Source organism: Platalea leucorodia (genome assembly GCF_965183815.1).
Source record: "Platalea leucorodia genome assembly, chromosome: 4".
Lineage (NCBI taxonomy): Eukaryota > Metazoa > Chordata > Aves > Pelecaniformes > Threskiornithidae > Platalea > Platalea leucorodia.
Window position 1 is genome coordinate 64,919,579 of NC_138826.1, and position 25,610 is coordinate 64,945,188.

A 25,610-nucleotide genomic window follows, 5' to 3' on the forward strand; every position below is an offset into this window, starting at 1 on the left:
CAATCTGAGTAAAGCACTGCTAGTGCACACAAGGAAAAAAAAAAGTAACAAACCCTTCTTCGCTGCTCTGCGTGGTTTGCCCTCGTTTGCAACAGTTGATGGTCTTGCAGTTTCTTCTCCTGTCTCTCTCCCGCTGGATTGTTCACTTGCTGTGGAGTCAGCATCTGATGGCGAAACTCTGCCACAAATATTAAACAACAAACAAACATGTAACATAAGTTTGCAAAGGGGCACAGTTCTCACACGCAAAAAATCCTGTGCTAAAGTATTTGTGAAGACTGCTAATATTTTCCTCTGTTTATAAGTAAATTTATAATAAATTATCATAGTTAGATATTCATTGCCATGATGTTATTGTTGTTGCGTGTGAAAACTGACTCCTACAGAATTCACACGTGACAAGATTATTAACTAATCTTTCCTTTAAAATACACTTCAAGAAAAAACTCTGCATTCATAAGCAGCAGTTTAGTCTTCAGACAGAAAAGAATGATATTAAAAATAAGAAACCTGTACCTGTAATTAGTCTAATATTCAGACTTGTTGACTTGGTGCTCTCTTGCTAACACTACAAGTCCATGTGAATATTTTCCTGCATAGTTAAATGTAGGGCCATTCAAAAATGCTACTTTTATGTATTTATCCCATGCAGTCATGAGATTCTTAAAAACATTTGTTACCTACAAATTACAATCTTAAGGTTGATAATTTTTGTGGGTGATTACAGAAAAATATAACGAAATACTGTGATTTTCCCCAACAGAATACTTCGGCTGTAAAATTATTCAGATTGTATAAAAATAGCAAAAATATAGGGCATACACCACTGCCCAGCTGACACCAAAGCCTGTCTTTTCATATGGGATTAGCCTTTATGATAGTGTCTCTAGTGACCATTCATATTCTATTCCATTCCTGCAGGGAGTTAATCACTGAAAGCATGCACATGTCTGTGCATTACCCTTGTTAAGTGCAAGATCTGCTTGGGCTAGATGGATATCTGAACTAGTTACTGAGGCTCTTGGCTAAACATCGGCCTGCCTAGAGCACACAGACTAAGATAACTATACCCAGCCAGACAAGTTCACTGAAAGTTAAACCTACTCCTTGCAGCAGGCAATGCTCCACATTCAACTCCCCTTTTTGTTCTCCCTGAACAATACACTGTTAATTGAACTCTGTCTTTCATACTTTTCTGCAGGACTGTAATAAGTCACATCCCAATAAAAAAAAATTAGCAGGGAAAAAAGCAGAAATGGTTCTCAATGAGCTTCCAGATCTGCAGCACTGCACCTTTTCCTCTTTTCTAAGGTGGAGAGGGTGGGCAGAACTACCATCTCCATCACCTTTGTCTTGCTTCAGCAGAGTATAAGGCTGGCGTTCTGTTTCCAGATCTGTTACTGACTTTCTGTTCCACCTCATTGTGCTTTGTGTTCCTTCATACTCTTTCCTCAGTCTACCTAAATTATCATTAAGCAAATTATAGGAACATAAATAGTGCTGAGTCAACATCAGTCATTTCTTTTAAGTGCTGAGGAATATGCAGTTGTATCCTCTCAAGCCAACACAACAGGTCCAGCTCTCAGCTGGAGCCTACAGATGCTGTGCTTTCTGAACTTGGTTGGGATTTTTGTCTGTTGTTTTTTTTACAGATACAGAACGTGTACTCACATCATCACTATATTTCCTGGCATGCAACATACAGTCCTGAATTGCACTGTCATGAACTGAGTTCTGTATTTCCTAACAAAACAGAAAACAGCTAAAACCAACATAACACACTATGCTATCATTTCACATTTCAACTTCTGCCTTAGGGAATAAATGTTTTAAATCTCAAGCTGACATGGGCATGTCAGCATGTTAGGGAGATGATGGTAACATCTCCATAGTTAAGCCTAAAGGGAGATTTGCTCTTAAGGGAGGATGAGAGAGATGAGGGCAATTCTCTTTTGAAAACATTTTGAAGTGTTTGAATTTAGATGCTATTAAAAATAGAAATATCTTTGTTCCAAATTTGATCAATGATTCATTATTGTCTTCAGGGGAAGCATTAAAATATTGGTTTCTGAAAATTTTTCCTGCTTCATTTTCTAAATTATTCTAGATGAAATACAGTAACAGCCTCAAGTTTAAATTTCTTTCTTACGTGCAAGTGAATATACATACCTTCCCCTCCCCCTAAGTATCATCTCTGTCATAGGCCACTTTTGAACTTTTTAAAAGAAATAAAGAAACACTTGTCCTTCTGGTTTATATTAATTCCTTTTAATTTATTTAAGCTACACCAAAATGAGTTAGCTAATTCTTCTTCCATCATTTTCCAATTTTGCCCACCTTCCACCGTACCACTGGTAGTCTGCTACTTGCAAGGCCTATAGGGAGTTAGGAAGACAGGCTCAGTATCTGGGAAGGTGGAAACTGAGCTGTACGAAGCCCATGTGGGGAAGATGAAGCAAGGATGTTAGAACAACTGGTGCTGTAGAGGAAGCACAGAAGGTCGAGCAGAGGAGCAAGCTGTGTCACACAGACCTGCAGCTCAGGAAGAACCACTGTTAGTTTCTTCCTAAGCTCATTCAACTCTGCCCTTGGTTGTTTTTTTTTTTTTTCTCCCACTGTGCAATAGCACATAGGTAAAAGCACAGGGGATGCAGAGCTAGAGACAAAGGAGTGCGAGAATACGAGAGGGAAGGAGAAGAAGAATTACAGGAAAGTGGAGCACGGAGGAGCTCCGCAGTGAGGAGCTGTTTGTGACTCATCATAGCACTCCTCTCCTCAGGGCTCCATTTTTTTTCCCCACCTATTACCTTCCCACTTACCCCCCCCCTCTTTTTTTTTAAAATGCACCGATCCTTTACTGGATAGCTCTGTTACAGCGCCTATCCTCTGTTTCCAGCAAGACACATTCACATCATTTGGTTACTGGAAAAGGTTAGAAATCACTGCTGAAAGTTGACAGACAGTTCTCCACTTGCACAACTGTAAATTATCATTCCTTGTCCTGACCAAAGCTGGTTTGCTACAAGAGCAACCAGATAACCACAAATGAAAAAACACTCATGCATCTTCCCTGAATTTTGGGGATACCGCTTACTTCTGGAAATTCCAACTTATCATACATGTACTGATAACTATTAATATTATTGAAACACATTGCTATTAGTCAATGGTTTTCATTTGTTTTTAACCACCCGTTGTCTTAGTAGCTAGAGATGATTACAAAGAGAATGCATCAGAAAACATACACTTGGGTGTTTCCACTAAACAAGCAATGACTTGACTCCAGCCAACCTAGTAGTATCTTAAATACCCCTCTTAACTGGGCATGTTGCCTTTAAGAGAAAAATGGACACTAAATTCTCACAACCTTGTACTAATGAGTAGCGAGGTGTAAGTCTGACAGCCCACTAGAAAACCCAAGTCCCAGAGCCCTGGAACAGTTCTTTCCACTGAAATTGCCCTAAAAATACAGTAAGTGCCAGCCATTAATAAACTGTCATCTACTACAATTTGTTTTATCTCTGTGAACTGACCTCCCTCTGTGTCGAACAGTCTTTGAAGGCTTTGAGGAAGTCTTGGATTTGGGGCTGGGCACATCTCCATTTTCAGATGGGGTAGTATCCTTAATAGGTCCTGGTAAAGGAGCTGGCTCATGGATAATCAGGACATCATCTTTATTGTGCTGGCCCAGATGCTGCTTAGCAAAATCAAAGCCTTTCACGCTGGGGGCTTGTAGCTGTGAGAGAAGAACAAAGACAAAAAACAGGAACCATGAGTGACAAAGAGTACAAAGGCTTTGGTTAAGATCTGCAAATAATGGCCACTAGGAGGATGGTCAGGCTATGGCAGTCTCAGGAATGAACATGAGAGCTGCAGAGAAAAGAAAAATAAAATCCCCACGATTCTGTCATCTTACTTCAGTATATGATACACAGTTTAAAACTCTGAATGAGCAAATCTAGTTAAAAAAATTAGCCTTCTGTTGCTGCTACATCTTTTTCCAGCTATTTCTTCAGTTTTAATCATTGTGTGAGGAGCTTTTTGTGTACTTGTGGGTGCAAGGCCATAGACACCTGTGTACTGACTGAAATGGTTACCACTGCTAGGTCATCTTTCCATTTCTTTCAGTCAAAATGAGTGAAGTGAGTTTAAATAATTTGAATAATGTCACTGGTGTTCTTCCTCATTTTGAGCTCCCCAAATCTGCAGGAGTCTGGGAGTGCTTGTACAAACACCTAGTTCATCTAAACATTCTGCAGATCTGAGTCATATCACAGCCTGGCAATGACTTTTCAGCCAGCATGGATGCCTCCAGAGAAGAACTGAAAATCTAGCTCTTAGGAATTTCATACTGAATAGACAGAAAAATATATAAAAGGCTTTGGAGTTTAGAGAAACTAGGTACTTATCCTGGAGATCTTATTAAGGGATTATGGATTCAATGGGTGTCTTGCTTGAGAAAGACACAGAACTGGGCCTTTCATTTTCATAACTATATTTATAAAAAAGCTAATCTCACCTTGTCAATGACTTGATTCAGACTTAATTTAATCAAGCCTCCAAGTTTCAAGCTCTCCTGCTGATTTTTTGGGGCTTTGGAGTAATTAGAAATTCTGAAGAACTAATTAAGATAGAAGGTTTTTTTCCAAGTCCTGCTCAATTTTATGTAGTTTGGAAGTTGAAAGTAGAAAGAAATGTTGACAACTCCAGTTTTCAAAGTGCACGCACACATGCCCACTGCACAGCACACGTACAAAACCCTCTGTGTGTTCCTAGAGCTGATTTCCTGCAAAGCGAAGCATGTGTTGGAGTGCGTTTATGGGTGCGTCAGGTTCCAGATGTTTAAATGAACCCCCTTTCATAAAGCTTGGCATGCCAACATAGCTAACTACAAACAGACCCGTCTGATATCATGCCAAAGATAAGCTTGCCTAAGGAATATTCTGAAACAATCTCTTCAAAATATTTTCTCAGTAAGCAAACATTTTCCAAATGGTTCTAAGAAAGGGTGTTGTAGTAGAGCAAACTGCCTATTTAGACCAGTAGATGGCAATAAAAGCTCTCCTGTAAAATCCAACAACTATCTGAATGGTTGAGGCTCCAGAGTTCACTTCTCACAAAATGAGTAAGCTTATTAATTGAACAGATCTGGATGTCTTCCACTATACTCCATTTTTCTCGGGCTTTACAACAGTCCCTTCGATTCAGCATTATGGGTGATTCAATTATTGAATTCATGTAAATGACTGCAACCACTGATTCAAAAAGGCACTGTTGAGCTATGCCAGGTGAAGGTGTTAACTGTTTCTCCATTTTTTGACTCACAGCCACCAACTGAACACTTCCTGAAACTCCTCCCCCTCCAGAGTTGAAACAATGTCTTCAGGAACCTGCCTGCTTAAAAAAAAAAAAATAATAAAAAAAAATCCTAAAACTCCATGCTCCCCCCCCCAAAACACTTCTGAGGACGAACTTTTCACTTCTGCTGTCAGAATTATGCCGGCTTGCAGCACTTTGATTACTGAAACTCCTCTTAGTTACCCCACCTCCACCACTGATCTGTTTGACATTATGTCTATTCTCTTTGAAGATATTCCTGTGTGACACTCTTCCTTTGAACCCCTTCAGTGGTTTCCCTTCTTCTAACCCTTTCATACCCCACCCTCACGCCTATACAGCCCTGCTGCTGATCCCTGACGGTCAACTCCTCTGCTTCGCTACATTCCCCTCCCTTGCCTCCAGTCCCCTTTGCTCCAAAGATGATGACAGTCTTCACCACATGCTGGGCACAACTATTTCACAAAAAAATTTGGTGGTGCTCTACCCTTTCCTAAGCACCCTTGACTTGACCTTCAAAGTTACTACTCCTTTTTTGAATAGTGTGATGGGTGCGGTGGGCAAGGACAACTAAAGAGACAACCATTCTAGTAATATTGGAATTACTAGTATGGTTTTATTAAGATTGCTGCATGTCTGAAGCATGCATTTCAACATACCTTAGAGTTAGCTCTAGCATACTGGCTTTGTAAACCCTCTGGGAAGTAAAGCAACATGCAAAAACATAAATTTTTCATCTTTTAACTTTGTATAGTCTTATTGCTAGCTGCAGTCTAACATAACCTTTCGTCTAAGCACAGTTACAGAAACAGATATATTTATGTGTACACGTACATACACCACAGCACATGTATGCACAAATGTTTATCTGCAGACAGACCACACAGAAGCTGAATTAAAAGACTTAGTATCGCAAAGACAAGCACTCACACTGTAAGAAATGGCAGAGTTGAGATTGCCTGAACAATCACAGTTGGATCCTCTCATGCATAGGCATCGCAATAGAGTCTTGCGTTACAAAATCATAAGTTCATTTCTTCCATAGAAACCCTCTTGCTCTCTCCCACCCTGCTGGATCCTTGGCATATGCTGGGCCTTCCGCTATTAGTCAAAGTTGGGTAGACCATAAGAATGTTATTTGTAGATCCAGGATACCCATCTCATTTCATGCAGAAGCTAGCAAACACGTAGTGAAAAAAGGAGGGGGTGTAAGAAGAGAAAGGATATATTCTTTTATGCACATCTGCAGCTACGATGGCTGGGACTCTGCCAATGGATTTCATGGACACTTGCTGGCAACAGAAGACTGGCAAGTCTCAGGTTATCACCACCCCAGGCCTCAGGAAGCAATCACCCCAGGCACCACAGAACCTGTGGCTCTATTTTCCTAAAGTTGCAGCCAGGTAAACTCCTCATCTGGTCTTACCCTTCCTTGCCAGGCAGAACCAGTGTCTCCATCCCCCTCTCTTGCCCCTCTCTCCCTCTGCCTGCCAGCTGCCAGTTCCAGTTTACACTATCTAAGAACCTGAGGCTCATTGCTCCTTATTCCTTTACCTGGCCTCATAACAAGCTCTGTGTACAGCAACAGAGAAAAAACCCTCTCAGCTGTTAAGGTACTGCTCTACAGAGCTTATATGCACAGAACAGGTGTAATCCTATGAGAATTTAACTGGTAAACCTCTAACAAGTCTCTCTCAATCACATGCAAACATTTCCCCAAAGGTTTAAAACTTAGTCAGAAATGGGCAATTCCCCACAGAATCAGCAAAAGCATTTCCCTCACACAAACCAACCTTCTGGTCCTGTTCCCTTTCCTTCCCCCCCCTGCACCCCCAAAGGCTGAGAATATGCACAACAGCTTCTCCAAAACGATTTTTAAAATTTGGACAGAGCACTCTATTTTGTCTTAACCTTGTTCTTAGAAAGAACAAGCTCTTCTTATCATCTTAAAAAAAGATTCAGTATGAAACTGATACTTGAATGGAGAACTTCAGCCTGAATGATTCAAAACTTGTAGAGTTCTGTACAGCCAAATAATAAAATTTCTAGATATCTCCTGCTAAAAAAGCTGAAGTTGGAACTACTAGCTCCAGCCAATACATGAACAGTACAAGAGACTGTATGCATGTGTGTATATGCATGTTTGTGCACATGAATGAAAAAACATGATAGAAAAATATAATGTGAAAATACTTATATATATAAAACATACCTGACTGAATATGAAAAGATGGTTCTCAATGAAAAAACTGACAAAGCAACTTCTTAAAAATAATACCCATTATTTGAGAAATAGAAATACTAATATGATTACTGTTGCAGAAACAACGCTGACAGAAACCCACTTTGTTTTCCTAAAAAAAGAAATCTACACTCTTGATACCTCACTTTGCAGACCATTCCACCATTATGACTTCAACTGAGAACTGATACTAACCAAAAATCTACATTTTCAGTGAAAAGTGTCAGAAGGGCACTGAAACACACCTCTGCTTTCTGCAAGACTAGGTGGTCAGATCACTGAGACTCAGTGGAACGAATGAATAGTGTTGTTCCAGACCGCAGAGGTTTCCTACATTTTCTTATGAATTTTGTGTGCCACCTGCCCCATTCTTCCTTTTCTTTGTATCAAGTTGACCTCTGCTCATCTTAGAACAGGTATTCAGAATACCATGTGTGGATCAGTCATCTACTACTCATAAATTAACCACCACCAAGGAAAGAATACAATCTCTTTTTAAGAGCACATTTGTGCTGATACCACTACCTGTTCAGGTGCTGAAACTGAACCTCTTTATGAGCCTCAAGCACCTTTACCTAAGACTGCACAAAACCAGTATTGGCAAAGATTTCTTGTTTTAAATGTAAGTTGTTACAGAAGGTTTTAATTTGTTTTATCTTTTTATATATCTGAAAGGGAAAAGATAAACTACTCTGAAGCTTACCACTAAAATGAACACGTCTAAACTACTGCATTCATAAGGCATTATATTATTATATAAATGCAGAACCTGCTGAAATCTAAGGGGATGATGATTTCAAATTGGTAAGTCAAGACAGTGGTTTAATTCTATTGTTACATACTGAATGGAAAAAAAATATTTGAAGCTCAATTTGTAGAAAAATCAAATCATTTCTGCAGAAGCCTACAAAGTCTGTGCACCTCGGTCAAGACTTATTCCATGAAAGCAGGTAATAGTTTCAGTACTGTTCAAGTCACAGAAACATAACATGGTTGCCCATATATTGTTTTGCTAGATGCAGACACACACCAGGAATGTCAACAATCTGTTTTCTCAAAAAAGCAAATACTGCACACACAGGTCAGTGAATAATTTCAGCAGAAAGCAGAAGAAAAGAAATACACTTACTCAGTATTCTTCCTGCAGTTCTTACAAGCGGCCTTTGAATTTGGACGTAATATGAAGAATAATGTATTAAGACAATTTTCTATTGATTTTATACCACAGTCTTGCCTTGTTTCTTGTAGAGCTAGATGCATTGAGCAGACGCTGTTAAAATACATCTCTAAAGAAACAAAGGAGCTAAGCACGATTTAAAAAATAATACTTTAGTGTTGGTACATAATCTAAGAACAGGACAGGAATCCTTGTAAAGAAGTCCTGCTGACTTATGACCTTACTAATGTGCTAGCACATGGAATGCTACAAAAATGACAGGATAACGCAACTTTACAGAAAAAAAATGTTCTCAAGTGTACTAGTTTAAATGCAGCACGGCAATGAGAATCCATGTTCTTAAAATTAATGTGGGTTGAAGATGTAAGTCAGTCTGATTCAGGATGGCTTAAAGCTATTAAACATCGCAAACTGCCTTTCACATCTGAGATTCACACCACCAAACCCTCCTCCGTATTCCCAGGGCACCATAGCATACGGTAGTATGAATTCACTGCGTTACTCTCCCAGTGCACCAGTAAGGACAATTATTTGCAGCTGCTAGTGTGCTTGCTAGGGTCTTCTTAATTTTAACTCTTTTTTTTTTCACCATACTTCTACTATTCTATCCAAGATGTCACCAACTTCTTCCTGCCACAAGGATCATTCATCCATAGTTTGCAGTGACTGTTCCATGAGATATTTAAAACACCTACCAAATCTACCAATAAGTGAGAATTTAGAAGTACTGAAGCATGCTCACCTTTCTCAGTCTCATTTTCCTATTCAGCTCATTCTTCTAATATCATTCCCATCCCTTATGCATGTAAGTATACCCTCTGTATTTTTGTTTACATTGCTCTCCTTCAACATAAAACCCTTTGGGATCATAGCCAGGGACTGCCTGTAAAGTATGCATACAAATTACACATGTGATTCAATAACAGCAATGCATATCTGAGTTGAGACACCAGAAACCTTTGGTGATGAAAAAAGTGTATTAGAAGATCACACAGAAGCAGAGCTCCATCTCCATAGCCTCCCTCAAAATACTGAAAAAAGACCCATTTGTATTTCTCAAGATATTTTTTTGTGCCATTGACACAATTTCCCTATGAACTAGGATACGATGCAACCAACTTGTGCCATCAGCACAAACTCTTTCCCACTCTACTTTAAAAAAAATACTAAGCATTACTAAGAAATGTGCAGAGGGATCCTTCACTGCTGCTGGTTTAGAAAATGTTTTTAAGCACCAAAACAAAAAAGGTCCCTAATTCAATTTAAATACCTTTACTTGATAACCATGTAAAAAGAAGCGTACGAGCAATGGCAGTTCACTGTATTACCTCTTAGGTGGGATGCCATCACCCTCCCATTACAGCTATGTTACAGCCTGTACCCTCTATGACAAGCCCCATCTCAAAAAGAAGATGGATTTTGAGTTCTGACGGCCAAAAAAGGGGTTGTATGTACAAAATGCTGCCCATTTTCTCATCTCGGACCAAGTACCTCTTCATACAAATTATATCTCACATTTGTCATCGCAACAGCATTTCTGTCAACTATCACTGTTACTGGGAATAGATAAAGCAGTTGAGCAAACATGTCCTTGTGGAGAAGAACCATGCTTATAGTTGCACAGGTTTCTACCATCCAGTTGGGGAAAAGTAGCTCATGGTATAGCCAGTGCTGGCACGGAAAACCAGAACAAGCTAGTGTATAGCCTCTGGTCTTCCTTCCCTCCTCTGAAAAGTCACAATTGTGGTTTACTGCTCACCACCATACAAATAGTAAGTAAAGCAGGAATCCCACAAAAAATACCACCTCAGGAATTTTGCTCCTGGAGTAGGATTAAAAACAAATAAAGGAACCCCCAAACTTACAAAACTTTATAAAGCCTGAAATTCTCAAGACACCTGTTCTGAAATATTTTCTCAAGACAGATTCTTCTCGTGGATTTTCATCATCCTTCTTCTTCTCCTTTGTGCATTTCTTCCTGCCACACTAATATTACCATGACAGCTCAGTAAATTTCACAAAATACAAGAGGGATCATGTTGTTGAAAGCCCATAACTCTGAGTACATCTATGCCCACAGGCTGCTGGGATAACCGCTGTAACAGGCAGAATTTTGTGTCTGAATCACACACAGTTTTAGCCTTCTTTCTCAGACAGAAATGCCGTAGGGTGGATACTATCTTAATCACGGTTTGGTGAGGTTCCTTTGCACACTGGTTGGATGAAAGTGCCAGGAGTAAGTCAGAAAAGCATCACCAACTTTATAGGATAGACAGGTCACTGCTGTGTCTCAGTTCCAACAGTCTTTTGTCCAAAAGTTATGTCAAACAATTACCCCTCCAAGGCCACGTACACAACACCGACATCAACTGCAACCTCTAAGAGAAGTAGCACGACACATCAAAAAAATTACACATTAAGGAAACTCTTTTCTCAACTCATGAAGCAAAAGAATATATTCATAACATGGCTCTCACTGTCTGGACAGAGCACAGAACACAACACAGTCCAGACACACTTCCTCTCTGCAAATGATGAGAAAAGTGCTAACAGGCTTTTAAGGTACAGAGTAAGTCAGCAATTTTCATTTATTTTTGTGCTGGTATTTTGTTGCGCTCAGTGACTCAAACACATTTATGCATCTAAAAAGGGTTGAACACACACAGGAAAAAAGTGCTTTCATATATACTGCAGAAATAATCTGCTTGCTGAAATGAAGCTACAAGTGAGTAGCAACATTAAAATACTAGGCAACAATGATTTGATATTGGCCCATTTCCTTGTTCCCAAAATAGCTAAATTCTACAGTGAACTCTTCATCATCTTTTGTTAGGAAAGACAGAATTTATTTCCCCAGTATTAATCTAGTCTCAGTGGTCTATTATGTTTAGGATGGTATAAAGTTTATTCATATTTTGAAAATGGATTCTTCTTCTTTTTGTTTAAGTCCTTTTCAAAAGTAGCCACTATATAAATGTCACTCTATAAATCCATGGGTCACCTACATTTTGAATAGCATATGCAGTTCTAGTTTCCCCCTCTCAAAAAGATGGAAAAAAATTAGAAAATGTTCTAGCCTTTTCAAAGGCTAGCAGTTGGTTCAAAGGCCTGTTCAAGAGAATGGATAAGAAAACTAGGACTCCTCTGTCTGGAAAAAGATATGATGGAGACAGGAATATGACATAGATCTGTAGAGTCAGGACTGGCAAGGAGCAAGTGCCTAGGAATCAGCTGTTCACTGTCCCCCTTTAATACAAGAACTACGGGGCATCACAGAAAACAAGGAGGTGGCAGGATAAAAGCAAGATGAAACAAGATGACATGGTCCTTCATATAACATGCTGTGGAAATCTCTGTCGGCAGCTCAGATGGGTTTAGAAGGACCAGACCAGTTCATGGAAGAGAAATCTGTTGAGGGCTGCTAAATACCACCACTTACAAGGGAAGTCCCTTAATCACAAATAACTGGAGGCTGAAGAGTTACCCAAGGCAAAGCATCACATTTACTTGCCCTGTTCTTCCATACGCTTTTGGTACCTGGGCTAGCTGGCCTTTTGGTCTGACCTCAAGACAACTACTCAAATGTTTGTAAAATGCAGATGGAGACATTATACTTTTTACATCTACCAGTATAAACAGTATATATAAGTGTGGTATTTTATTTCTACAATTTGTGAATAGTTAGTCCTCATTACAGAAGAAGAGTTCCCACAAAAGAGCTCTTGCAGAGGAATTGCCATTGGAGAAATGTACTGTTGAGAAGTCATTAAGATGTTGAATACTGTGTTCCTTGTTAGAATCCAGCTATTGACTCTGAAGCAGCAGAATCTGTATGCCAATTCCAAAAAGACAACATTTTGGATAGTTAGTTAAGGTTGGTATTAGAAATGAATGATATTTGTTATGCAAACAGTAGGCACAGACATGAATCTCTTGCATAAACTCCTGTCAGTTTTCAAGTAGTTTTTATAAGATTGGTGTCAGCTGCCTTTCTTAACACAAGTCTCTCTTGACTGGAATTATTCTGCAATGCAGAGCTGTTACCTCTACATTATACAGATGAACAAAAGCATTACAGGATGTCAAAACATCACAAGAATTCTTTATACCAGGAGCAGAAGCCTAGTATTTAGCCTCCAGCAGTGCTGGCCTCTTTGATCCTGGGAACATCCAAGAGGTAGTCTACCGAATACACAATAATAAGCAAAACTCTCCATTCAGAGGTGTAAAGTTACACCTGACACATGAGATTCAGGTATCAGATGTCCCTGCTTGGGGGGAAAAATAAAAATCCACACGAGCCTCTCTCAGATGTCTTGCAGAACGCATGACTCATTACCTGTAACCGTGAGCGACACGCGGCGGTCTGGCTGGCTGTCAGAAGCAGCACAGATTGGAGCAGACACACAAGGGCTGGTAACGGTCCCCAGGTGATTACACGTTAGCTGAGGTCTGCTGGCACACAATGCAAATTGGGAGCCCTCCAGCTCTGACACTGTGCTACTGCTCAAGGAGAAGGTGGGGTACTGTATGCTTTGTCCCAGGCTTCGTGGGGACTGAGCCACCCCACCTCTCCCACACGTGGACACACTGGAGGGTCACTGAGCTGGAGAGATGTGTTCAGCCTTTAAGAACCACAGTGGCATGCAGAGGGCCCCAGAGAGAAGCAACTGCTGGCTGGAGAAGTAGGCTTTGGTTTTGGGATGTGGCCTTGGAAAAAACTAGGAGCTGAGTAAGCAACTCAGTCCAAGTTAGCACTGCAAAGGCAATGACTTCAGCATGCCCAGCATTTACAGAAGAACATCCAACACCTTCTAAATAAACCATCAATGAGCTTGTCCACAGGTGTGAGGTTCTGGTCATTAGGGCAGAGAGCCTTTCCATGAATAACTGTTTAGAGCTGAAAATACCTCTGAAAAGTCCTAGCAAAGGATTTGACTACTTTTTTTCTCCAAATGTTTGTACGCAGCAGGGAAAGTGAAATCCCTAGTGAACCCGGTTCTATTTTAATTTTTGGATGTCTACAGAGAAAGAAATAATATTGCCAACTCTGTTTGCGTTACAGACAATATGTAGAACGTTTTTTTTTTTGCTCTCTGGGTAAGAGGAAAGGGGTTGACGGTGTTTTTGCACAAAAACTTCAGTAGTCCAGTACAGAGCAGAATGATGGTTTGGGCATTAAAGATATTCATCCATTTTTTCATGAAGAAGAAAAATAACCCATGGCAAAAATTCAATTGGCCTCAAAAGGCACAGTTTCTTTGCAAGAAAAAAAAGCTCAGCTTGGAACAATGTTGTGGCGGATATAGGCAATGGCAAGAGAGAGAATCCTGTAATTTAAAAACACCACCTATGCATCTTTTTACTTCCAAAGGCAAAGACATCTTTGTCCAGTGCAACAACCCAGATCACATCAAGGTGAATTTCCAGTAGGATGCTATGGTTTACAGAACAAGTCATGAATACTTGATGTGTCCTTTAAGTATCTTAGTTCCATCTCTTGAAAAGAATTATCCTTGCACAGCTCAATGAATCTTGCATAGAAATTCACTGCTCTGACCTGTTTCCTTAGCTCCCAGTTTAAAAAGGGTCCAAATGAGTTTGATCTAAGCATGTTTTCCCATCTAATCTCCAGAATGAAAAAGGTAACCCAACATTTTTCAAGTGTTGTTAATCCTGCTTTGAGGCAGAGGGATGGATCAGCTAATCAAAGTCTCTTCAAGGCTCATTTTTTTTTTTATTACTTTATCTTTGAACTTGCTTTTGCTACTATCAGTTCCCACAAAAGTTTTCTTTCCTATCTATTTATGTTTATATTCACTTAAGTAGCAGACTTCTGAGACTATGCAGAAGTAAAACATGCCTTAGTATTGTTTGAGTTCAGGTTCTCTATATATCCTTTGCAGAAGATAACATTATGACCCTTTTTAAGGACCCTTATGCCATCTTGTCTGCAAGACACTGATACTGTGATGAAACCAGAAGGCCAGATGGAGAGAACAGAAACTGGTAGAGTGGCATGGTACAACCCAACTGCAGGACAGGCCTTTGCTGAATACAGTCTACCCTGCCCATGTCACCACCTTAGAAGAAACGTTATCTTTGCTCTTTATATTATTTTTGAGAGTGACCTGGCCTTGAGGGTGGGGACAAGCAGCAAATCCGGACTCAAGCCCAGCTTCAGGGCTGCTATGGCACATAAATACAGATGCAATCTTGGGTACTTCTGTGGGTTTGTCAGCGCAGGATCTGAATATTTTTCAACACAGCTATGCCTGCTGAAGTAGGAAATATGCTATTATTGACAGTCACAAGTGAGGGTCTGCGACTCAAATATTCTGAAGGGGTGTCCACAGAGCAGATAAGGGACCAGAACAGGTTAGCTGTGCTGGCATGATACACTGGCCGGTATGACTGAATTGTTGCCTAACGCAACTACTTGGTGATCTTTACCTCATTGAGATGTACCCGGGCAGCCATACCCTTGGGGCACACCCAAAAGGCACGTAGGCTCTTATTATCGGCAGATAATAGTACTGGTCTGCTTCACCAGAAGACAGACTGTGAGGGTATGCAGCTTATGACTTACTTTCAATGGTGGTCATAGGAACACAAAAATCACACCTACTCTGTAAAAGTAAACCTTTACATACAGAAGATTAAAATTAAAACTTAAATTATTGTCTGAGTGCATACCAAAATATGTCAGGAAAGCAGGAGTTCAAAACCAGAATTAAGTGATTAAGTGAAGGGAAGGAAGAAAGAAAAGATGGTACTAGAATGACACATGGGGCTATAGAATCCAGGAAAATTTGTAGCGTCTTTAACGCACCTCTCTGAAGAGAATGAAAATTTGTAGAAAAGACTCTAAACTGAGAATAAAAAGCTCCTGCAAAACTTATGTCTTACTTATGCAATCTGCATTACCGTACGTCACAGAAGTTCTCTCTCTTGATGTTTCAAGGAATCAGCCTTTTAATGGCAAAGTCTTTCCTCAGCAGCGTGAAGAAAACACGCTTTCCCCTCACCCCCCTCCCAACCTTGTTCCAGGCTTTTAAGTCACAGGTGACATAATTTGCTATCAGCTGCTACTGTGAAATTCTAACAGATTATTATGCTGCCCACTGATCTACTATGTTAAAATGGCTAATTAAACACACTGGAAAAAAAGACTGGTGATACCTCTGGAGACCCACCAGTGCAGTATGATATGCTATTTCATCTGAACAAGAAAAGGGTATCTCAGTTTCTTATCTTCCAACCAACACACATATTCAAGTGAGAAACACATTGTAGACTTATTACATGGTTGAAAAAAATTGTCTTCTATTTCCAGTATGGATATGCCATGCATATGTTAATGAAATACTTTGAAATTTATATATTCCATTCTATATTTACATTAAAAGAAATTTCTTTTAAAGATTAATAGAAGTGGGAAGAGCTAGCACTACAAATGCATCTTTATGGCTTTTACCAATGAAATATTGATTCCAAGAGAAAAACACAGATCTTTAACCTAAATATCCTTCCTTTTACAGATGCAGTGCAGGCCTTCACTTTCCTTTGGTACCAAAGTCAAACTCTGTAGAGAGGGAATGGAAATAATTGTGGGTGGGGTGAGGAAAGGGGAGCCTGAGTCCATTTTGAAATTGAGTTTATTTACAGATCTAAATCCCCGACCACATGATTTCACTCCTTTAATCATTTCTTTGCATTTACTGTAACAAAAAGTATAAAAAACACAAACAATTTTAAAGGGCAGGACCAGACCAAATGTCCCTAATCATTTGTACGCTGTTGTGACTGTCTGGGGGTCTTCAGTGCTTGTTAAATATGCCCTATTCTAACTTGGAGTTCCAACCCAGCGTTTGAAGACATTAAGAAAGCCCAAAGACAGACTGCTACTAAGGAAGCCAGAGTACTACTTTTATTCTGGATCTCGGGCAAAGGAGGAAAATGGTTTTCAAAGTAGATTCTGCCAGTTGTTTAATGTGCTAAGTGATAAAAATTTCAGACACTTTTTATTGCTTTACCTCATTTAGTATTAACATATGAGCCATCCACTGGCACAGGGATTGGACTAGATGTCCTTACTGGTTCCTTCTAGTTTGCTTACAGTGACTTCCCTAAAGAAGGCAAAGTGACAGGCTCCCTAGGCGAACTGAAATGAGACTTGAATACAAACCAGTTCAAGGCTTCTGACTCATGAATGATTAAAATGAAGAATACTGTGGAAGCAGTGGAGAAAAACAACTGAGCTGTTTTCCCAAAGGAAAGTAGAACTATGAAAGATGTTTCTGGCCCTACAGTCAACCCAACCCAACTGCTTTCTTACAAAAAGCTTGCGACAGCACAGAGGTACCGAAAACGTATGTGATGAAATAGCGTACCAAGGGTAATGATCCCCTCTCGCCTTTTTTGTATGATCCTTCTCAAATTAGCTGAAACTACTGTGGGGAACTTCTTCAATCAAAATCTGTGTTACATATTACCACAGCACAGGTGAAACAAGGTACCAGGAGGTGACGTTCATCAAAGGGTACCACTTGTTGCCGACCTCAATTCTGACACTCAATCTGCAGTGGCAAGACAAGTGGAAGTTACTATTGATTTGTTCAGACTGCTTTGGAAGTGCAATCGCTTTCTGCTTCTCTCATCTTTCACATCATTAATTATCTTCAAAGAGAGCATGGTGTACAGACAAGAGTTGTTACGTGGAAAACTGTATGACTGAACATGAGGTGACAGTACAAGAACATGACTACAGGACCAGAGGATTAGCACAGGCAGATTATTTTGCCTTTAATAATGCCTCTGAAGGTATAGTCAGTAATAAGCATCTCTGACACACAGACCAGTTCTCTTCAGTTGTAAAAAGGAAAAGTAGGATTTGTAACCCTTTAGTCACTTTTCCACTCTTTTTACTGAATACACCCTTTGTGAAAATCCTGGACCACATTTTTTAATGTACAGTCTTGGGCAGCAAAAAGACAGACTACTGAATTTCTCACCATCCTAACCCAGTCCTCCAACACTCCAGCCAACACGCTCACCCATGCAGTCTCATGCAGATCCACTAATTAAAGTTCTAGTCCTGCAACAGGCTCTCACAACAGCAACACAATAGCCCCAGCAGAACATGGAGCAGCAAGGATGGGCTCTAGCAAATTCTAGTTCCAGCATGAGGTATAACGGATGGTGTGCTTTAGCTGTCAAATTAGTTTAGCAGAGGCTCTCCAAAGAAAAATTCAGCCCTCTGCAGAAAACAAGGTCAGTGACTAAACACTCAGTATATTTCCTCTTACTCAGTCCTAGCCAAAGCCTTGAAATGAAGTGATAAAGAAAGGTTCCTTTCAGCCCCAGTGCCCACATTTCAGAAGGATGTATCTATCTAATGCAGTATCATATACCTAGGAGAACAAATAAAACACTAAGGGATTCTTGGCTTCAACTATCATTTGACTTTTTTTCCCTTTTTTTTTTTTTTTTTAACCAGAAGGCTCTGAAACTGTGTTTCCACATGCTATTTAAGGATGCTAGGTGCTCCCTAGACTCTCACATTCATTTATGCTCAGAATACTCAAGCTTCTCTCAGCACAGCTTCCCCTTTACCTTCTGTCGCTGCTGAATGTTGCTCATCGTGTCTGGCTGAAACTCCAGTTTGTCTGTTCGACAAAGTTTCCAGTATAAAATAATAACGATCAGGAGCACCACAGCAACGGGGACTGCCACACCAACAATAATCCATAGGTTGCTATTCTGTGACTCTGAGGTGGACTCCTTCAGCTTCTCCACAGCTGTGAAGTTAAAAGGAAGACAGCAATTTTATGTGGTTATGTATTTTTAAATGAGGACACTTCAAGGTTACGTATTTTTATGTTCTTGTACATGGTAGTTAAAGAGTTTATCAGAAACCAGCCGCACATCACAGGAAATGTCATACCACTTATAAGTTAATGTATGTCATGCTCAGGAAGCATGGGGCAGGCGATCGATTGTCCTGGCCTACCTTCTGAAGACCTGTGCTTAAATTACTAATGAAAATACACTTCTGCCACATCATTCTGTAACCCAAAACTGAGCTGACATAGTGAAATGGGTCCAGAAAAATGACTTACCACTAACAAAGGTGAGAAGGACTTTCCAACCTTATTGCCTGTATCCTGCTTTAAGCAGTATTATCTGCTGCCTCTTCTCTCTAGTTACACATTATGTATTTTGTTACCTTCCCCATCAATAATCACAGTCAATTTGAAATCAGTAAGACTCTCCTCCCCAAGGTGTATAGTTCCACACTTTTTATTACTTTTTTTCCTTTGTCTGTTTTATTCTCAGTGTATGAGATCCTTAGCCCCAAACAGAGGAAAAAACTACTGGAAAGCGTAATCAAACCAGTCATGCATGTAAAAAGTGAACTGGAAGAATCGACAAAACTTTCATTTGCCCCATTTTGCATAGTGGTTACATGTGGGACTGAAAACCACAGCAGTAATACATTTCTAGTCAAACTGATGCACTTTCTTAAAATGATGTTTTCACTTTAAAAACAGTATCTCTATGCAATCTTATTTTTATATATCATTTTTATTAATAGCCATTCTAATGATGAACCTAGAGATTAAAGGAAAATATTATAATTCTTGCATTTTATAAATCTGACAGCTCATTTATGACATTACATTCTCCGTTAGAAAAATAACCTTTTTTTGTCTAGTTTCTTCCAATAAGAAGAAACATTTTAAAAAATTCTACTATTCTGTGACTCTTAAAAGAACTTTCTAATGACAGGTCAAAGTTTCAACATGCAGAATAAGCTATAAACACATCATGAAGTTTGTTCAACACTTACCATTTTTTGTAAAGGGAATTTACTCTGGCAACTTTTTTGCATTTCTGTCTAACCAATATGACAGTCCATTAACAGATATTAAGCAGATGTATATGAGCTACTGACCTATCTTTAAACTCCCATTTTAACAAGGGATAAAATTTAGAAACACATCCAGATGGTCCCATTATTACTATTTTCTTTCTTTTTTTTTCTGCAGAGAATTTTAAAAATCAGACACATGCTAGTTCTATTGACAGAATACCCTGTGGTACAATGTAACTCATGCCTCCATATTGCACAGAAAACAGAACAGGTAATTAAGCACCTGTATCAATGAGGTACTTTGTAGATCATATACATGTCTGTTACTCTCAAAATATTTTCAAGTTTCTTTCCTAATCATAATGTGGAATTCTGAGTAGGTCTTCTGTCTCGCTCCTTACTGCAAATTATTTATATTCAGGAAGCTTGGTATAAAGTCATTATATGACTTTATATGACCTGTCATATTTATTCTGATGCACATCTAGTAAAAGATCACATTACTTTTATATTATCTTTATTAAAAGATTACATTACTTCTTGATTACTCATGGACAAAGAAATAAAAATAAGGTCAATCATATTCAACGAAGGAAATAAACTCTTTCTTTTTGCTTATACCCTCCAAAATGCCCCAACTAGCATTAGCCTACAACTGTCACTCACAGGAACAATAATTCAGACAAACAAAAAATAGTGACATGTGTTAAACTTCACTGCCATTACTCAGCTAAAAGAAACGCTCATTTCACTCTGATGCCCTCCCATCCCACAATTGTGAGTTTTGTGCAAGCTCCTGGGCAAGATGAGCTGTACAGAAATATTGCACTAGCAGAAAGAGTTGAAAACGGCAAGAAGGTATCTAGCTAGCGCAGTATTTTTCTAGCACAACCACTGAAGTGAATGCAGTGAGGCTTGCACTTAAGGACCCTGTTGCAATTCCAAGCTCAGCAGAGTCTTCAGAAACAAAGCAACACCACATAGCTCACTGCAAGAGTGCTAAAATTTATTTCCTCTGGAGTGTCAAAATTGCAGCATCCCAAGAACAAACCACTGCATCAGTGGGCACTGTGCAGTGCCATAATCTCCAAAGCTAATGTCACCCTTCCTGTTTCTCTTTGCTGGCATCAGTATGGATTGGATAAGGCTTACGCTGTGCAACGGTGCCTTCAATGCGGTATCCAAGGATGATTGCAGCCCGCTGGATATCAACTCTGTTCATCAGGTCTGAGCACTTCAGAGCACTGAGTCTCTCTCCATCTTGGTCCTCCACAAAATAGATCAGCTCCACAGGGTTATCAACACCAACTAACCGTGACACGTTCACAATCTGAAAAGAAATTGGAAAGCTTTTACATTTTAAGTTGTATTTATTTGGGGCTCCCATACCTTTGTTCTTTCAGTCCTTACCCTCTCTCCCCCTTCCCTTCACAGGGCCTGGACCTGAAGGACACTTATCTAAAAAGAAACATTTGGAACAGCTTTGCCAAGACGGCAGCAGTATCTGTCTTAATTGTCACTGTGCGCAACCCCTAGTGCATAAAAAAGATTCCACCTTGTATTATGATGTCGAAATAAAATGGCTGTTAAAGAAAATTCCTTTATCTGTGACATCAAAGAATATGATATTATACTAACCACATAACTGCTGTGAACTGGTACAGTTTGGAAAATGCCAATATCCAGAGAAGTCTGATGGGAAGACGTGCTGTGTGTAGTGCTCCAGAATACAGTATGCAGCAAAGGCAACATACACACAGGCTAGTTCTCTCATCTGAGAAGAGCTTAAGTCAACATTGGACAGGCATAGATACACAGAGCTAATATTCAGCAATAATAATTTGCTTCCAAACTAAAATTCAGGGTATTTTCACCTAATACTTATACAAAAGATTCTGAGTGGAAGTCTGCCAGGGAAAGATAACACTGCTGGAATAATATATCGGTGTCTAATTACACAAGCACTACTCAAGCGCGCCAGGACGCATGGAAATTTACAGAAATATCTATTTTGTAACTGAAAGGAAAATTTCCAGAGAAGCAATCCCTTGCATAGTATATTTTTAAGGCAAACCTATAGTTTCTGGGTTTTTTTCCCTATTTGTTTCATGACAACGTACAGATCCAGTATTGAAATAAGAGAACTGCTTTCACACTAAAAATGCCAACACCACGCCACCCTAGAAGCCTCTACTGCCTTTAGCATTTGTTGGTTAGTAGGAGCTGCTGAAGAAGTTAGTGTGATTGCACTTTTCCTCCTCTAAATACCTACTTTGACTTTGCTTTGTTCATAACACACACCTCTTTTTTCCAGTTTTTCCAAATGTTAAGCAGCTACACAGGCAAATATTCTGTGAGCTTCAAATAGAACTGTTTGCTCTTCCTCAGCAAAAGCACCTGCACAGTCACCTTCATCCTCCAAACAGCGGCCCCTGGCATCCACCCTTCTTCAGGAAGGAATGTATTTGACACTGCGGGAAGCAATTCTTCCTACCTACTTCTAAAGATGTTAATAATCAAAAGAATGCATGCTATGAGGAAGCCCTGTAGATACTCTCTAACCATCAAACATCTACATTGCATATGAGACTCACATAACAATTTTGAATTCCTGTAAAATTAAATCTTATATATAATAACTCTCCTCTGTTTCACCATTTAAATATAATGGTGAGCTCAACCTAGAATTAGGCCAAACAAATAGTAGGATGTATTCTATCATGTAAAACAGTTTGAAACGCTCTGGAAGGAATTGCTACAAATAGAGCAATATATTTAGTTTCCTTCAGAATTATCCTTTATTATGAAGTATGTATTTAATAAATTAGAATCTCAAGCAGTGCCCATAGCCTTAAAGTAAAGCAAACACACAAATGTTTGCATGTCTGAGGCTTACAAAAGGCAAAGCTTTATTTTTTTTATTTCCTCGTTTCCAACAAAACAATCATGTTGAAGGAAAGCAGTGCAATGTTCTAGCTCAACAGGGACGACGTTCTGGTCTTTGGGGACATCAACTCAACATGTCCTAAAAAAGCATTTCCCAGGAGCGGTAACAGCAAAGTATATAATTTCAAAAAAAGTCAGTCACATTTCATGTAAGAAACAGAACACCTACAAATAGAGCAGAAAAATGTACAAATTTCTGAAACACAGCAAGACCTGCTAACAGGAGCCATTACCCAACGCCATTTCTCATCCTGAATGCTATTCACTCTTTACCAGCTAAGGGGCAACCAATCCCTGACTGAAGGTAACAAGAGTATCAATAAATAAGGTTTCAACACACATATTCAGCAGCTGTAAGGCTGAAGCCGGTTTCACGGAACCCAGATATATCATTAGTTAACAAATGTCCACAGCTTCGTATTTCTGCTTCAGCTGGGCTGCCTTCACCACAGCCTGGCCTCAGTGCACAGAGCAGCAGGGTGTTATGGACTGGTATCTGCTTTCAGCACGGATGAACCTTTCCTAATGTAGCACTTAACCCACGTGGAGAGTGAGAGAGTTGAAAGGCCACGCAGGACTGAAAGTCAATGGGTTCTTAGTTTATTTTTATCAAACCTCCCTGCGTGTAGCAAGGCTACAGAATCAGAGAAATATACAAGATTCTTAAATTGAATTGTCATATATCGTTGTATCCAAAAAGTACTATAATTATATGTGCGTTATACACACAGGGTAACAGTCAGAAACCGGCTGAACGGGTTAAAAAAGGAACTTCTCCACAGCTGCCTTTAGAAAGGCCAGAGGGGAAGGGGACAGATTCCAGTGCAAGTTGCCACAACTGATACAATACAATTTTAACACAGAATTAAAAACAACAGTGTATGGCTCCCTATGCTGAGGAACAGGGACGGGTGAGAACAGTCAGAGGGGAGATAGGAAGAAGTAGCTGGAGCTATTTTGGCACAGTATAGAGAACATGGGAACGAGCATGAAGAAATTCAGCGGAGGGTGGAGGTGCAGGCTGGTGTTGATGAACTAAGCTGACTGTTTTAAGGTAACTTTTATCTGAAATAATTCTTCCTGAACACACATTATCTTATGAGTGCTCACACCATACTGAGGGAAGCTGCAGACAACATTTCAAATCCAAGGGGAGATGGTTATGGATTTCTATTCTGGGAAGGCTGATGGCTGAGCAGGGTATTCTTGAGGTGACTATGAGACATAACTAGACTTGTACGTAAACTCAGCAGTTGTGACAGTATCTGTACTTCAGTTTTCATTTGTCACATTGATTCACTGAAAAGTTTTTAACTTTTTTTTATTTTAAACGAACCTCTGAGTTTGCTGCAACACAGAAAATGGCACACAGGATCTGAACTGCTTTTAAGTCTGTTTATAAAATTAATGTACACAGCCACTGTGCCCATTTTTTTTTAATAGTTTTTGTATACTAAGTTTTGTGCCATTTTTCTCCAAATTATACTCTCTCTGCAGCTTCAGATTGGTTTTGCCTCATATTTTACAGAGGTGTCTCTATCCTTGAGAGTGCTAAGAATGCAAGCAGAGGCAGAAATCGAACTTTCCAGGCATCCAGCAATGCAGCCCACGTGTAAGGAAGCATTTAAGCATTTTACATTTATACTTTGGCAGTGAGGTATGACATAGGGAGGAGGAGATACAAGAATTTCAATGCAGGGTAGGTAGAAAATGAAAGAAAAAGAAGAAAAGACTAATTTAGCTTCTGTGTACATAAATGATACCATCTTTGTTGATACTAGATGTGCATTTAACCTCCACAGAGTAAAGGCTTAACTGTGGAGCCAGTAAATTTAATTTTAACAGTGTTTTCAAGAGAATACCATAGGTCAGCGAACAGAGTTGCCTTGGTAACCAAATCTAGTTCATAATTTAAAGCTGGGAAATCCAGGTAGTGGGCAGGCTCGCAAGGTTTTTGCAAAGTGTCAGTCAGCCAGTGGGATGTCCCAGTCAGCAACCCCATCAGGAGTAAGGAATCCCTGGGTGAACCGGTTCAGTGTTTCGAAGGCACGAGCGTTACTTAGAAACAAGCAAACACGCACACACACAATCTCCAAAATGCATGTACAAGGATTATTTTACTTTTTTTCCACTACGTTCATCCCTGGGTGGGTTGGGTGGGGGGTGGGTCAAAAAAGATTCTGCTTTCTGCCTTATTAAAAGTAGGATTTTAGTGCCCATGCAATTAAATCAAAGCTGTACCGTGGTCTGAACGGCTCAGCAGACAACGCAACATAAAACATATGTGAAACAGGCATCGCACATAACCTGCCCTGGGTCTGAGAAGGCTCTCAAAGGCCTCTGTCAGGACGGGAAACGGCGGTGCAGCTTGCGGGCAGCCAGCTTTCCTCCCGAAGCGCTCCTGCTCCGGCTGGGGCTGGGCAGGGCAGCGCTTGCTGGTGTAGCACCAAACGCCTGCCCGCTTTGGCGGACCCCCCTCGCGCTGAGCTGGGGAGACCGGTAAGGGCACTGAGAGGGCCAGGGCACCGAAGGGCAACGCTAAGGAAATCTCCTCTGCCGGCTTGCAGAGGCTTGGCTGGCCAAGAAACTGGCTTGCCAAAACAGAGGTAGGAACAGCCTGTGGGCAACCTGACAGGGGGTGGTCTCTGCCCGGGGTGGCTGCCGGAGGGGCGACATGCCTCAGAGGAAAAGGTGAAGCAGCAGCAGCAGTCCCCAAGGGCTCTATTTAAAAAAAAAAAAAAAAAAAAAAAAAAACAACAAACCCCAAAAAACCCACTTAAAAACTCCCAGCAAGACTGGGCCTTTACTCAGATTACACACTCGGGAGAGACACATAAGCTGTCAGCAGAAAACCCAGAGAATGAACCTCTGCCTTAATGAAAAGCTCAGTTCAGTTATGTCCCCTCGTAGCTACTACTTGCTCACACACATTGTAACTACAGCGTTGCCTAACGTGCTCTGTAAATCAGAACATCATTCTTTTTGTCACTTAGTAGAATCACCTTTTCGCTTTCTATTAGGTTCAAAAGACC

General features: G+C 40.0%; 1 protein-coding gene across 2 annotated transcripts in view; it reads right to left on the bottom strand.

Annotated features, from left to right (window-relative positions):
• Window positions 1–25,610, bottom strand: part of KIAA1549 — a 146,688-nt gene that overhangs the window by 25,473 nt on the left and 95,605 nt on the right. For both annotated transcript variants that reach the window (XM_082308072.1, XM_082308071.1), the window contains exons 9-12: window positions 20,785–20,962; window positions 18,372–18,556; window positions 3,534–3,736; window positions 54–178 (exon numbers count right to left, since the gene is read on the bottom strand). In XM_082308072.1, coding sequence (XP_082164198.1) covers window positions 54–178; window positions 3,534–3,736; window positions 18,372–18,556; window positions 20,785–20,962 — 691 coding nt within the window. The remainder of the gene's footprint in view (window positions 1–53; window positions 179–3,533; window positions 3,737–18,371; window positions 18,557–20,784; window positions 20,963–25,610) is intronic.